At 45.1% G+C, this 12,545-nt stretch overlaps 1 protein-coding gene across 1 annotated transcript; it reads right to left on the reverse strand.

Annotated features, from left to right (window-relative positions):
• Positions 1-1,015: 1,015 nt before the first annotated feature.
• LOC309563845 (uncharacterized protein) lies at positions 1,016-12,217 on the reverse strand. The gene is made up of 8 exons (XM_082268480.1): positions 12,081-12,217; positions 9,801-9,885; positions 6,675-6,794; positions 5,453-5,575; positions 4,714-4,791; positions 3,920-3,965; positions 2,244-2,292; positions 1,016-1,119 (listed from the first exon to the last, which is right to left on the reverse strand). The coding sequence occupies exons 1-8, from the start codon at positions 12,166-12,168 to the stop codon at positions 1,103-1,105; spliced, it is 606 nt and encodes a 201-aa protein (XP_082124606.1). The 5' UTR covers positions 12,169-12,217; the 3' UTR covers positions 1,016-1,102.
• Positions 12,218-12,545: the final 328 nt, after the last annotated feature.

Raw genomic sequence — 12,545 nt, forward strand, 5'->3', positions numbered from 1 at the left:
TGTGACGGAAGTGATGTCATGTGACGGAAGTGATGTCATGTGACGGAAGTGATGTCATGTGACGGAAGTGATGTCATGTGATGGATAACTTTCTGTGTGTTTTTTCTTCTCTGAGCATGCCCAGTCTTGCAAATCTGCTGTCTGCCGGCCGACATCTGTACTGACTGGCGAACAATCGGCCGTTCTGGTGTTGGCCAACAAATATTTTAATGCCTGCACGACAGATTCTGTTCGGCCGAAAATGCGCTGTCGGAAGCATCATACTAACAAGCCAACAATCGGCCGATCGGTCGGCGGTCGAATATTTATGGCCGACAATCGGTACGTGTGTACGGGGCTTAAGACAGCAAAGTGCACCTGGTGGCAGGACCAATATGAACCCAGAGAATATCTGCTGTATAGGGAGAGGTCACTTGTATCCTGAGAGGGGATTGAGGGCAACAATATGGAACCGACTGCAGCCCAGATCCCACAATGCAATGCAACCGTCTAGAATAAACAAGATCTCTATAATTCTCATTTTCTGCAGCTGAGATGGGCTGGCAATATGCAAATGATCAGATCCCCTAAACCACACCCCAAATCTCCTCTGAGAGCCAATGGGAGGCATGCTGTGTCTGGCCCCACCCAAACACTGATACTGTATGTAATATGAAGAAGAGGAGGAAGGGCAAAAAAAAAAAATCAACTTTGATTTTTTTTTCCCCCCAAGTGTGCATAACTGTTGGAGCTACAAATAGGGAGGGAGATAATTACTAAAGTGTGAACTATGGGGGCCTGTAGGGGGGGGGGTAGGGCCCTGGGTGCAAATTCAGTTTTTTCCCCCTCAAAACATGGACTCACATAGAAATTTCTACAATTTTTGGTGAAAAAAAAAAAAAAAACAAACACTTTCCCTGGAACAGAATAAATTAAATTTCTCACCCCCCCCCCACCCCCCGGGAGCGGACACTCCTCCAGTATGAAATAAGAGTCAGCAAAGTTCATTTTATATCTATTTATTGGCACATTTAATGTTCCATCCTAGGGTTAGAAAATGTCAGGGACTCATGTGACCAGAGGATGGACCTTCTCTGTTCTATCAGTAGAGGCTTCACGGGGCTCATTCCTGGACGTCAACTGTGAGAAAGGAGACAAAATAAAATGTGAATACCAAGACAGCCGATGGCTGGACAATCCTCATCCAATCCACACACGGGTCCAGGGCAGGGCCCCATCCAATCCACACACACGGGTCCAGGGCAGGGCCCCATCCAATCCCCACACAGGCGCGCGTCTCCAGGGCAGGGACATTGTTCTGCGAAATGCAAAGAAGTGCAGAGGCCAAACCTCATTGAAGTCAATGGGAGCCAAACCTGGCAAAATTTAAAAACAGCCATTTTCTGAACCAACAAATGGGAGAGAAAAAAAAAAAAAAAAAAAAAAAAAAAAAAAAAAAGGGGGTGTTAACTGCCCCGGGGGACATGTACCAATGAATAAATATATATATATATATATATATATATATATATATATATATATATATATATATATATATATATATATATATATATATTTTAAATTTTCTCTCGGCCAGGAGCATTGATTTTTATTAAATGCTTAAAATGAAACCTTAAATACCATGGCAGCAATTTAAAACGATATAAAATAGTTTCTATATTTTCTTTGCAAGTTTTACTTTCTGAATAAAGTCCTACAAGAAGGAAAAGAAAACCCCCAAAATCGGTACCTATATATCCTATGTTGATAGGGACTCTTTCCGATAACCCTGGCCTGGTGGTGGTTGAGGGGGGGGGCTTATAATCTGGAAGCCCCCTTAAGCAATAAGGGAGCACCCAGATATCACCCCCTCCCTATGTAAATGAGAAGGGGGTGGTATTAGAGCCCCCCTATTAAGAGGGGCTTCCATTTTCGGGTTTGAGACCTCCACAGCCTGAAGACAAGCTGGTTCATCCGACAACATGAAGTCACCTCATTGCAAAGTAGATTTCCTGGTTTTGGCTCATACCATCCAGACCCCCCCCCCCCCCCAGAGAGTAAATGAGCGGTGCAGAGAACTGCATTATGGGTAATATAAAGTGACGTCAATGCGGGGGTTAGAGGTGACGCGATACAGGAGGACGCTCTGATATTAAAGAGCAATGTTTGTGAAATGTCTGGGGGGGTGAATTGATGGCTGGATTTCTTGGGAGGGGGGGGGCCTTGGAACAATTTCCTCCCTCAATACATTGTTGGTTTCTTACATAGACAGTTGGTCATCTTGTCCCAATAACGTTTAATTCCTTTGATGAGCTGTAAAAAGACGGGAATGGAAAAAAAATAAGACAACAAGATTGATAATCAACAACATGTGAATGTTCAGTCAACCTCGTCAGACCACCTTCTGCTCTCCTCATCAATAACCAATTCATCAGTTTCTGGTAAAAAAAAAAAAAAAAAAAAAAAAAGGAGAAGAGGAAAGACGAAGAGTGGAGGAAGGACAAGGGGGGGGGGGGGGGGGAAGAGTGGAGGAAGGACAAGGGGGGGGGGGGGGAAGAGTGGAGGAAGGACAAGGGGGGGGGGGGGGGAAGAGTGGAGGAAGGACAAGGGGGGGGGGGGGAAGAGTGGAGGAAGGACAAGGGGGGGGGGGGGAAGAGTGGAGGAAGGACAAAGGGGGGGGGGGAAGAGTGGAGAGAAAGGGGGGGGGGGGGGAAGAGTGGAGGAAGGACAAGGGGGGGGGGGAAGAGTGGAGGAAGGACAAGGGGGGGGGGGAAAGAGTGGAGGAAGGACAAGGGGGGGGGGGGAAGAGTGGAGGAAGGACAAGGGGGGGGGGAAGAGTGGAGGAAGGACAAGGGGGGGGGAGAGTGGAGGAAGACGACAAGGGGGGGAGAGTGGAGGAAGGACAAAGGGGGGGGGAGAGTGGAGAAGGACAAAAGGGGGGGGGGGGAGAGTGGAGGAAGGACAAAAGGGGGGGGGAGAGTGGAGGAAGGACAAAAGGGGGGGGGGAGAGTGGAGGAAGGACAAAAGGGGGGGGGAGAGTGGAGGAAGGACAAAAGGGGGGGGGGAGAGTGGAGGAAGGACAAAAGGGGGGGGAGAGAGGAAGAAGAGTGGAGGAGAGACAAAAGGGGGGGGGAGAGTGGAGGAAGGACAAAAAGGGGGGGGGGAGAGTGGAGGAAGGACAAAGGGGGGGGGAGAGTGGAGGAAGGACAAAAGGGGGGGGGGAGAGTGGAGGAAGGACAAAAGGGGGGGGGGAGAGTGGAGGAAGGACAAAAGGGGGGGGAGAGAGTGGAGGAAGGACAAAAGGGGGGGGGAGAGAGTCGAGGAAGGACAAAAGGGGGGAGGAGAGTGGAGGAAGGACAAAAGGGGGGGGGAAGAGTGAGGAAGGAAAAAAGGGGGGGAGCCGAGGAAGGACAAAAGGGGGGAGAGTGGAGGAAGGACAAAAAGGGGGGGGGAGAGTGGAGGAAGGACAAAAAGGGGGGAAGTGGAGAAGACAAAAAGGGGGGGAGGAGTGGAGGAAGGACAAAAGGGGGGGGGAGAGAGTCGAGGAAGGAAAAAAGGGGGGGGGAGAGAGTCGAGGAAGGAAAAAAGGGGGGGAAAAGTGGAGGAAGGACAAAAGGGGGGGGGAGTGGAGGAAGGACAAAAGGGGGGAGGAAGAGTGGAGGAAGGACAAAAAGGGGGGGGAAAAGTGGAGGAAGGACAAAAGGGGGGGGGGAGTGGAGGAAGGACAAAAGGGGGGAGGAAGAGTGGAGGAAGGACAAAAAGGGGGGGGGGAGAGTGGAGGTAGGACAAACGGGGGGGGGGGGGGAGAAAGGAATGGAGAATAGGAAAAAAAAAAAAAAGGAAAGGAAAAGGAGAGGATAGGAAGAAGAAAGGTGAAGGAAGAGGAGGGGGTCTATTGATTGATTGATTGATTTTCTGTAGTGTGATTTTTATACTTTACCAGAGACTCCGTCTGATCCTTCATATCACAGGTGGCCTCCTGGTCTCTGTGACAGAAGAGGAATAAAAATCAACTTTTAGTTTTTGTAAAAATTATGCATTTCAAATCCCTGCAAAATGGGTGGAGCTACACTACTGCAGGAAATCTCCCCATTGTGGGAGGGGCAGAGACACAAACTACTGCAGGAAATCTCACTATTGTGGGAGGGGCAGAGAAGTAGGTTATTACACTGGAATTCACTATTGTGGGAGGGTCATTCCGCTTTCATGGGGAAAAATACTGCAAATAAAACCTTAAACCACTAACTATTTTGTAAAATTCAATGCAATATGGCAACTAGGAAGTTCTCTGTATACCATTGGTTTACGGATCACCCACAGAAATGATTTTCCCATAAGTCTGCACGACACAAACCCCCCCCCCCCCCACCAAGGTAAATATTACTCCTAAAGGGATGCAGACCCTTGCAGCCTCGCTCAAGAGTGCGCCAGGTGATTATAATGAACCAGACCCTCCCATTCTGAAATCAGACCCTCCCATTCACAAACCCCAGACCCCTCCCATTCTGGGATCAAACCGCTACTTCTTCAGAACAAAAAGGTTAGAATCTGTTAAGAACCCTGCAATGTACAGAGATCACATGGAGGGGGAGGGGATTAAAACATGGAGTTACACTTTAATTAGAAATGGTCCTCAATTGCCACTACAGCAGAATGTTAACACAAAGTTCCAGCTGAAGCCCCTCCCCCGTACAATCCATTGTTTAGTATAGACGGAACGCTTGATGTACGTACAATGTGATGATTATGTTGAAGGTCACAAAGCTGAAGGGCATTATTTCCCGTCTTCTCCTCTTTGGGCTGATGGTGTGCCTGGTGGGAAAAATAAAAAACACTTCTTATACATAATGATTCCCCATGGAGGACGGTGGGGAGCGCCATCTGGAGGGGATTCCGGTTATTGTGTCCCGGATGTGATTTAGGTCACCCGGCAAACATGGAGAAGTTGAAGATTCCAAGGACTCTGCAAATCTTTTCGGACTCAAAATAATCATTCATTGGAGGGGCTACTTGTATCCCCTTCGGCTTTTTTTTTTTTTTAATTTTATTACATATTTCAACCTATAGGGGGGGGTAATTTTTTTTTTACCACCATCAGAAAATCGTCTCATCTCTTCATCATTTCTGTTCCTGCCAACAGTTCTGATCTGGAAGAGGTCAATAAAGGTCATTGGCACAGCAATTTCAGGCTGTTCACCTTACTCACCGAAACCCGTGACAGACTGGAAAAAAGGTGGGTGGTGCCCAGGGCCGGGACAAGGGGTGGGCAGGAGGGGGCGGTTCCCCTGGGCACAATGGTTTATTGCAGTTATGGGGGGGGCCTTGACCCTAAACCTAAGGGAAGGGCGCAGTTTGGCATCCTTGCCCTGAGCGCTGGATGACCTTGTCCCAGCACTGGTGGTGCCTACGCGTTTCAGGGGCCTGCTCCAACTATCCGATAGTTTTCAGAGGTCATTAAAGTAGGAGAACTCACTTCTTCAGGGGTTTAGAGGTGTAAAGTTTCCCCTCTTCCACATTCAATTGAAAGCTGAACTCCATCTCATCTTCGGAATTGCTTTGGTGTGCCGCCGTCTTGGTGGCGTCCATGTCTTGGGACCTGAAAGAGTGTATCAAGGTGCCTTAATGAAATATTAAATTTCATGATACCAGAGAAATACATTAACACATCTCATTCATCCTGGACACTCAATAGTTAGACTTCGCATACAGACTACAAACACATTGATAAGTGTTTACATATTAAACACATCTCAGTCAATCATCCTGGACACTTAACAGTCAGACTTTTGCATATGGATGACAGACGACACCTGAACACTTTGACAATTACTTACATCTTAACACATCAGACAGCTGAGCAGAGACGGAACGGCCCTTCCACAAACGCAACTTCAGACACACGACACCCCACATTTACAGCAATGTGTTAGGGAAAACAAAAGCCTTTTCATGTATTGTTTTAGTAGATATATTCTATTGTTAAACTGACCCATGGATTGTACACTAGTTTGGACTGGTTTTTCCCTCTCAAATGGCCCATAAATATGTTAGCCGAAATGAAATAAATCAGATGTATCCTCATGAAGCTTAAGTGCTGTATGTCTTTACATCTCCTGGCCAGCAGAGAGAAAATTCACTACATGGGGGGAGTTAGGACTGAAGGGTAGTAAATCATCTTGCAATTGCCTCTTGACGTAAATGAGCTAACAGGACCTGAGGACATAGAGGATGTGGGGTCACCTTCATAATACATGGAATATGGGTATGTGTGAACACAGGACATGCACTGCATCTTTTATACCAATGTCACCAGTCATGCTCATGGAAGATCTTGGAAGGTCTCCACCTAAACTGGTTCCTCCATCAGCTGAGCAGCCATTAGGAATACCTCAACATTCTAATACCAGCTCTACACTTGTAGCACCCAGAACCCCAACAAGCACCCCTCATGTCTTTGGTGCCTCCCATTACACCTGGAAATACAGCGACACATAAACAGCAACCTACCCCTAATTGGTTGCCTGGTCGGAGTTGGCAGTTGAGTGCCTGGCATTCCATCGTTATGTAAATCTCCTACATAACTCAATACATTATCAGGTGGTTATGTTGGCTCTGCCCATGTCAGATCTTTCAGTGAAAGATGATTTCTGATTGGTCACTGCTGGTCACATTGCTCCGTTACATAGTTAACTTACTGCTTGGCGCCTTCCTCCAGTTTTCCTTTGTAGTTCAGAAGGACGACTATTTCCCCGGGGGACGCTTTATCCAAGATGTTGGCAATGCAACCATCAGTAGCCGAAGGAGTCAATCTCATCCTGCAACAGAGATAAGATAATTGGCCATCTACTCCGGAAGACGCAACATGGGGATCTTCATTGTACCTTCTGAATGCGTCACCCCCCAGAAGGATATTCTTTCCCTGAGTAAAGCCATTGGATGAAATCTACATTGTGTGAGAGTTTCATTCATAAAATACATAGAAGTTAGCCGTTTTCATGGCAAAGGATTAATATTTATGTCCATCCAGTCCTAAGATTCACAGCTGACCGGAGAGGAGACCCGAAGTGTCTCCTGCAGGTAATGCTTATAGGACTTGTCCCTCCCCCAGCCTGTGATTGGCTAGTGAAAGGAGCAGCAGCAGACTGGTCAGCTCATCTCTGCCAGTCTGATCTCTCCTCCTTTCAGGATCTCCTTTGTTAGCACAGGACTAGTATGACTAATTGGCTGCTGGCGCTGCTTCAACCTCACCTAGTCTGAGCTTTGCTGTACAGGGAATGAAAGATGCGGATACCAGGGCACATCCAGGTACTTTCCATTTGTTACCATATTACTGAACAGAGAGTGCCATTATATCTGCCTGGAGTTCATGGTTACAGGATAAAGAACTGTACATTGATTATGGGAATTGAGAGATGGGGGATGGGAAGGTGGGGTGGTGCAGACAAAGTCGGAGTCACACTTATTTGGGGGATTACCAGTCTATCATCAATTCACTCCACAAACAATCGCTGCCGGAACTGGCCAACCATGAATGTGAACACCATCCAACTACCGTAGAGCAGATCTATGGAGATAAGAAATGGGGGGATGGGAGGGGTGCTGCAGACAGTTGGGAGTCACCTTTATCAGGAGTAAGGGGGGGGGGTCACCAGTCTAGTACCATCAACTCGCTCCACAAGTGTGGTTGCTAAAATCTGGCCAACATGACCTGGGATCTCTAGATATCCAATGATTGGTATCCTTAGGTCCCAGGGCCCTAAAGGATTAATCTCTAAAATATATGCACATTTAACCAGGGTTAATTCAGGAATGAATCCCTTGGCAATAAGAACAAAATGGCAGGAAATAATTCCCAATTTAACTGATGAAGATTGGAAAGAAGCCTGTTCATCCCATTTATATGTATCGCCAGCAGCAAACAATAGGTTAATACAATTATATATGCTACATCAATCATATCTCTCTCCAAGTAGACTTTATGCTATGCAAAGCATTGCATCTCCTAAATGTTTGAGATGCAGTGCTAAGCGGGCAGACTTTATACATATTATGTGGTTTTGTCCAGTGATATCAAGATTCTGGCAGGAAATAATTCAAATATTATCCTCTGTCCTGAATATGCCTGTACCTTTTACCCCAGAAACCAGTTTGCTGGGTATATTAGATGAAATAACATGGTCTAGATATCACAAGATAATGCTTAGAGAACCGCTGTTTATGGCAAGGAAAACAATCACAGTTAAGTGGATTCAAGTGAAGCCCCCTGTTAAGAACTGGATAAGAGCGGTAAATCAGATTTTACCATTTGAAAAAGTATTGTATATGCATAGAGGAAGCTCAACGAAATATAATAAAATTTGGGATAATTGGAGTCAATCAACATTAACCAATGGTTGAATATAAGGAGATAACTAAGAGGATATAGAGGGATGCACATAGTATGATGAGGAAGTAAATCTATGAATGCAATGGAGAAAGGGGTTGGGGCACACCGGGACAACGGCGATCAATGAAGCTAAATGGATATTCCTTGGCATAAAGAGATTATGAATACTAAGTAAACAGATATTTGCATATTGTATAACTTTTTTTTATTTTATATTGTTTTGTCCCTTTGTTGAAAGGATGTTTGGAATATTCGTTTTTATGCACATATTGAAATAAAAAGAATTTAAATTAAAAAAAAAAAAAATCTGGCCAACACTGGTGGTGACCATCTAATGACCATAGGAGCAGATCTATGACCAAGGATAATGGAGGGGGTGGAGGAGGTTCTGCAGACAGTTGGGAGTCACCTTTATCAGGGGTTCACCAGTCTAGTACCATCAACTCGCTCCACAAGAGTGGTTGCTAACTCTGGCCAACAATGGCGTTGACCACCGTTTAATGACCATGGGAGCAAATCTTTGACTAAGGATAATGGAGGAATGGGGGATGGGAAGGTTAAGTACATCATTCTGCTCTGGCATACCCTTCCCATTGAGGTGGAGGGGTACGGACACCTCAAGTTTCTGCATGTATCTTTTATTAATCTATTCAGTGACCCCGATATGTAGACTCTCTGTAAGAAATCCCCCCCCCAAAAAAAAAAAAAAAAAAAAACACACACGAGCTGGACAGCCCCCTCCTATATTCTGGATCTTCCTATTGGTTCTTCCATTTGGTGGGTGGTCCCATTGCCTATCAGGAGCTGACAGAGGGGAAGGAGGGGGGAACCAAAGCTTGACAAAGTCAAGATTTGCATGATGGGATGCCAATATTTTAGGCCGCTTGTGACGTTAGCGCCCCCAAGTGTCTGGGCACCACATTCACAATTTCCCTTATGTGAAAAGAGTTCATTTAAAGGCTTAAATGTGGACATTTCAATGAATAAACTTTCTGAATGTCACTTTATTTTTTGGCTGTTCTCATGGAATAGATGCCATATCGCCTCAGGACTTGTATGTTGTACATTGATGGTTAAATTTAGAAGCACAGGTTCTGGTTTCATGGGTGTTCCTGTACAGGGCGAGGCCAAATGAATTTTTTATTAGCTAGACGAACCCAACAAACGAGGCAACACCCTGCCCATCCTGTATTTCCTAATGGGAGCACACACCTCGGCGATAAGCGCTAAATCTTCTCAGAGCTCCATCAACAAAGCTTCAGAACTGAATATCACTAAAATAAAGTTCTGATCCTGGGGGAAGATATTCCACACATAGCCGACTTCATGTCCAATATACTAATGAAAGGATGGGGGGTGTGCTCAGCTTCTTATCTAATTACATCACATGATGGGCACCCCCATACATTGAACAATACTCATTTCTATTACTTACGTGACTCTCTGTCCCCGGGTGTCTGTAACGCAGCCTCGGGCCACGGCTGATGGGATTTCCTTAGTGGCATTCATTGTGCACGTACCTGCAGGGAAAGAAAGTTGGCATGAACCTCAGGGGTGGGCATTTCACCCACTGCCCCTCCCACTTCTGCTATTGTTTCAATGCCTCAGTCTATTCCTTCCCACCTTACAAGAAATATTAAACCCAACTTCTACATTCCATTGTAACTGCAGCAGGGGCCAACTTGTGATGTTCCAACCCCAGAAGGCGACTTCCAAACCCAGCGAGTCAATCAATAAAGACGACAACATTTCCCAACTCATTTTGGGTTTGTACAATTTCAAAAGGAGAAAAAATACAATACGGATTGCCTTCTGGCTTTTTAGTGCTCTGAAGATGACCTTCAACATAACCCCTTCCTTTACCCCAAAATCTAACCCTAACCCAGAAACTAAAACCTCAGCCTGATCCTTACCTTTGCCCCCGAAGCCAACCTGAAACACAACTTTTAGCCCAACAATCTACACCTTAACCTAAAACCTGGTCCCGGCCCTCAGTCCAAGCCCCAAACCAACCAATAACCTTACCCCCAACCCCTTCTCTAAACAATATTTTAACCACTAACAATTCTAACCCTTTACTTAACCCTGAACCTCATATCAAACATTAGGATGGTGTCACCTATGGAATTCCCTGATGTATAGAAGTCCCTGATCTGTGGGAGCACCTGATATATGGAAGCCCCCGATCGGTGTAGATCTCTGGGAGCCCCTGATTCACGGAACCTCCTAATCTATGGAAGCCCCTGACCTATTGGGATCCCCAAGCTATAGGAATTTCTGACCTATGGAATTCCACGTTCCATCATCTCCATCTATGGAATTCCATGTTCCATCATCTCCATCTATGGAATTCCATATTCTAAAATCTTTGATCTATAGAAACCCCTGACAGAGATCCCTAATCTATAGGAATTGCTAACCTATGGATGCTCATGTTCTATAGACCTATCCGATTTATGGAAGCCCCTGACCTATAGGGATCTCTGATCAATAGAATTCCATGTTCCATCATCTCCATCTATGGAAGTCCATATTCTAAAATCTTTGAACTATAGAAGCCCCTGACAGAGATCCCTAATGTATGGGAATCGCTGACCTATAGAAATCTCTGATCTATGGAAGCCCCTGACCTATAGAAGTCTCTGATCTATGGAAGCCCCTGACCTATAGAAGTCTATTCTATAGAAATCTCTGCTCTATGGAAGCCCATGTTCTATAGAATCTCTGATCTATGGAAGCCCATGTTCTTTAGGAATTTGACCTATGTAACCCCTGATTTTTACCTCCAAGACCAGGCTGATGTTATACATGATACAAGACCAGGCTGATGTTATACATGATATAAGACAAGGCTGATGTTATACATGATATAAGACCAGGCTGATGTTATACATGATATAAGACCAGGCTGATGTTATACATGATATAAGACCAGGCTGATGTTATACATGATATAAGACCCGGCTGATGTTATACATGATATAAGACCCGGCTGATGTTATACATGATATAAGACCAGGCTGATGTTATACATGATATAAGACCAGGCTGATGTTATACATGATATAAGACCCGGCTGATGTTATACATGATATAAGACCAGGCTGATGTTATACATGATATAAGACCCGGCTGATGTTATACATGATATAAGACCAGGCTGATGTTATACATGATATAAGACCAGGCTGATGTTATACATGATATAAGACCAGGCTGATGTTATACATGATATAAGACCAGGCTGATGTTATACATGATATAAGACCAGGCTGATGTTATACATGATATAAGACCAGGCTGATGTTATACATGATATAAGACCAGGCTGATGTTATACATGATATAAGACCCGGCTGATGTTATACATGATATAAGACCCGGCTGATGTTATACATGATATAAGACCCGGCTGATGTTATACATGATATAAGACCAGGCTGATGTTATACATGATATAAGACCCGGCTGAGGTTATACATGATATAAGACCAGGCTGATGTTATACATGATATAAGACCAGGCTGATGTTATACATGATATAAGACCAGGCTGATGTTATACATGATATAAGACCAGGCTGATGTTATACATGATAGAAGACCAGGCTGATGTTATACATGATATAGAATGGTACCACTAAGCTGCAGAGTTCTACATTCGGGTGTATTGATGGTCTATAGATCCACTCCAGTTCTATACATTCCAGACTTACATTGTCTCATCTTCTCCAGATCCCATTCCTCAGCGCTGGTGGACGGGAGGAGAACCCCAAAGATCAGAGCGATGTACAATGTCTTCATGTCTGACGGAAGATCTGTATGGAAGGAAAGCCGCGTTATACAAGATGAAAGACTTCTCGTGAAGTGACCAGATCTGACCATCTCCAGACAATCCGCCTCATATACCCAGACATTAGACTTTGTATTTACAATCAGTCAGCATCATCTATGGGGTCCGCCATCATAGGCTAGGAGAGGCGGCTGCAGGGAAACGACCGGCAGGAAGTGAGCTGTGCGCAGGAGAATCCCTTCCTCTCAGGAACAGACATTTACTGATATTCCTGAAAATTCTCTCTTCTTGGCAAATTGAATAAAGGGTTTCTTCTGACATGCATTCATTTCTTAGGACTAGTTCACACCACATGCATTCATTTTTCTGCATCCAAAACGCATAGAAA

This window comes from Pelophylax lessonae, assembly GCF_965119305.1.
Source record: "Pelophylax lessonae genome assembly, chromosome: 9".
Classification (NCBI taxonomy): Eukaryota; Metazoa; Chordata; class Amphibia; order Anura; family Ranidae; genus Pelophylax; species Pelophylax lessonae.

Coding starts and splice junctions, on each gene's coding strand:
- LOC309563845 (XM_082268480.1), bottom strand. CDS start 12,168: ATGAAGACATTGTACATCGCTCTGATCTTTGGGGTTCTCCTCCCGTCC. Junction 6,795..9,800: donor ACCCGGGGACAGAGAGTCAC/GTAAGTAATAGA, acceptor TCTCTGTTGCAG/GATGAGATTGACTCCTTCGG. Junction 4,792..5,452: donor ACCTCTAAACCCCTGAAGAA/GTGAGTTCTCCT, acceptor TTTTCCCACCAG/GCACACCATCAGCCCAAAGA.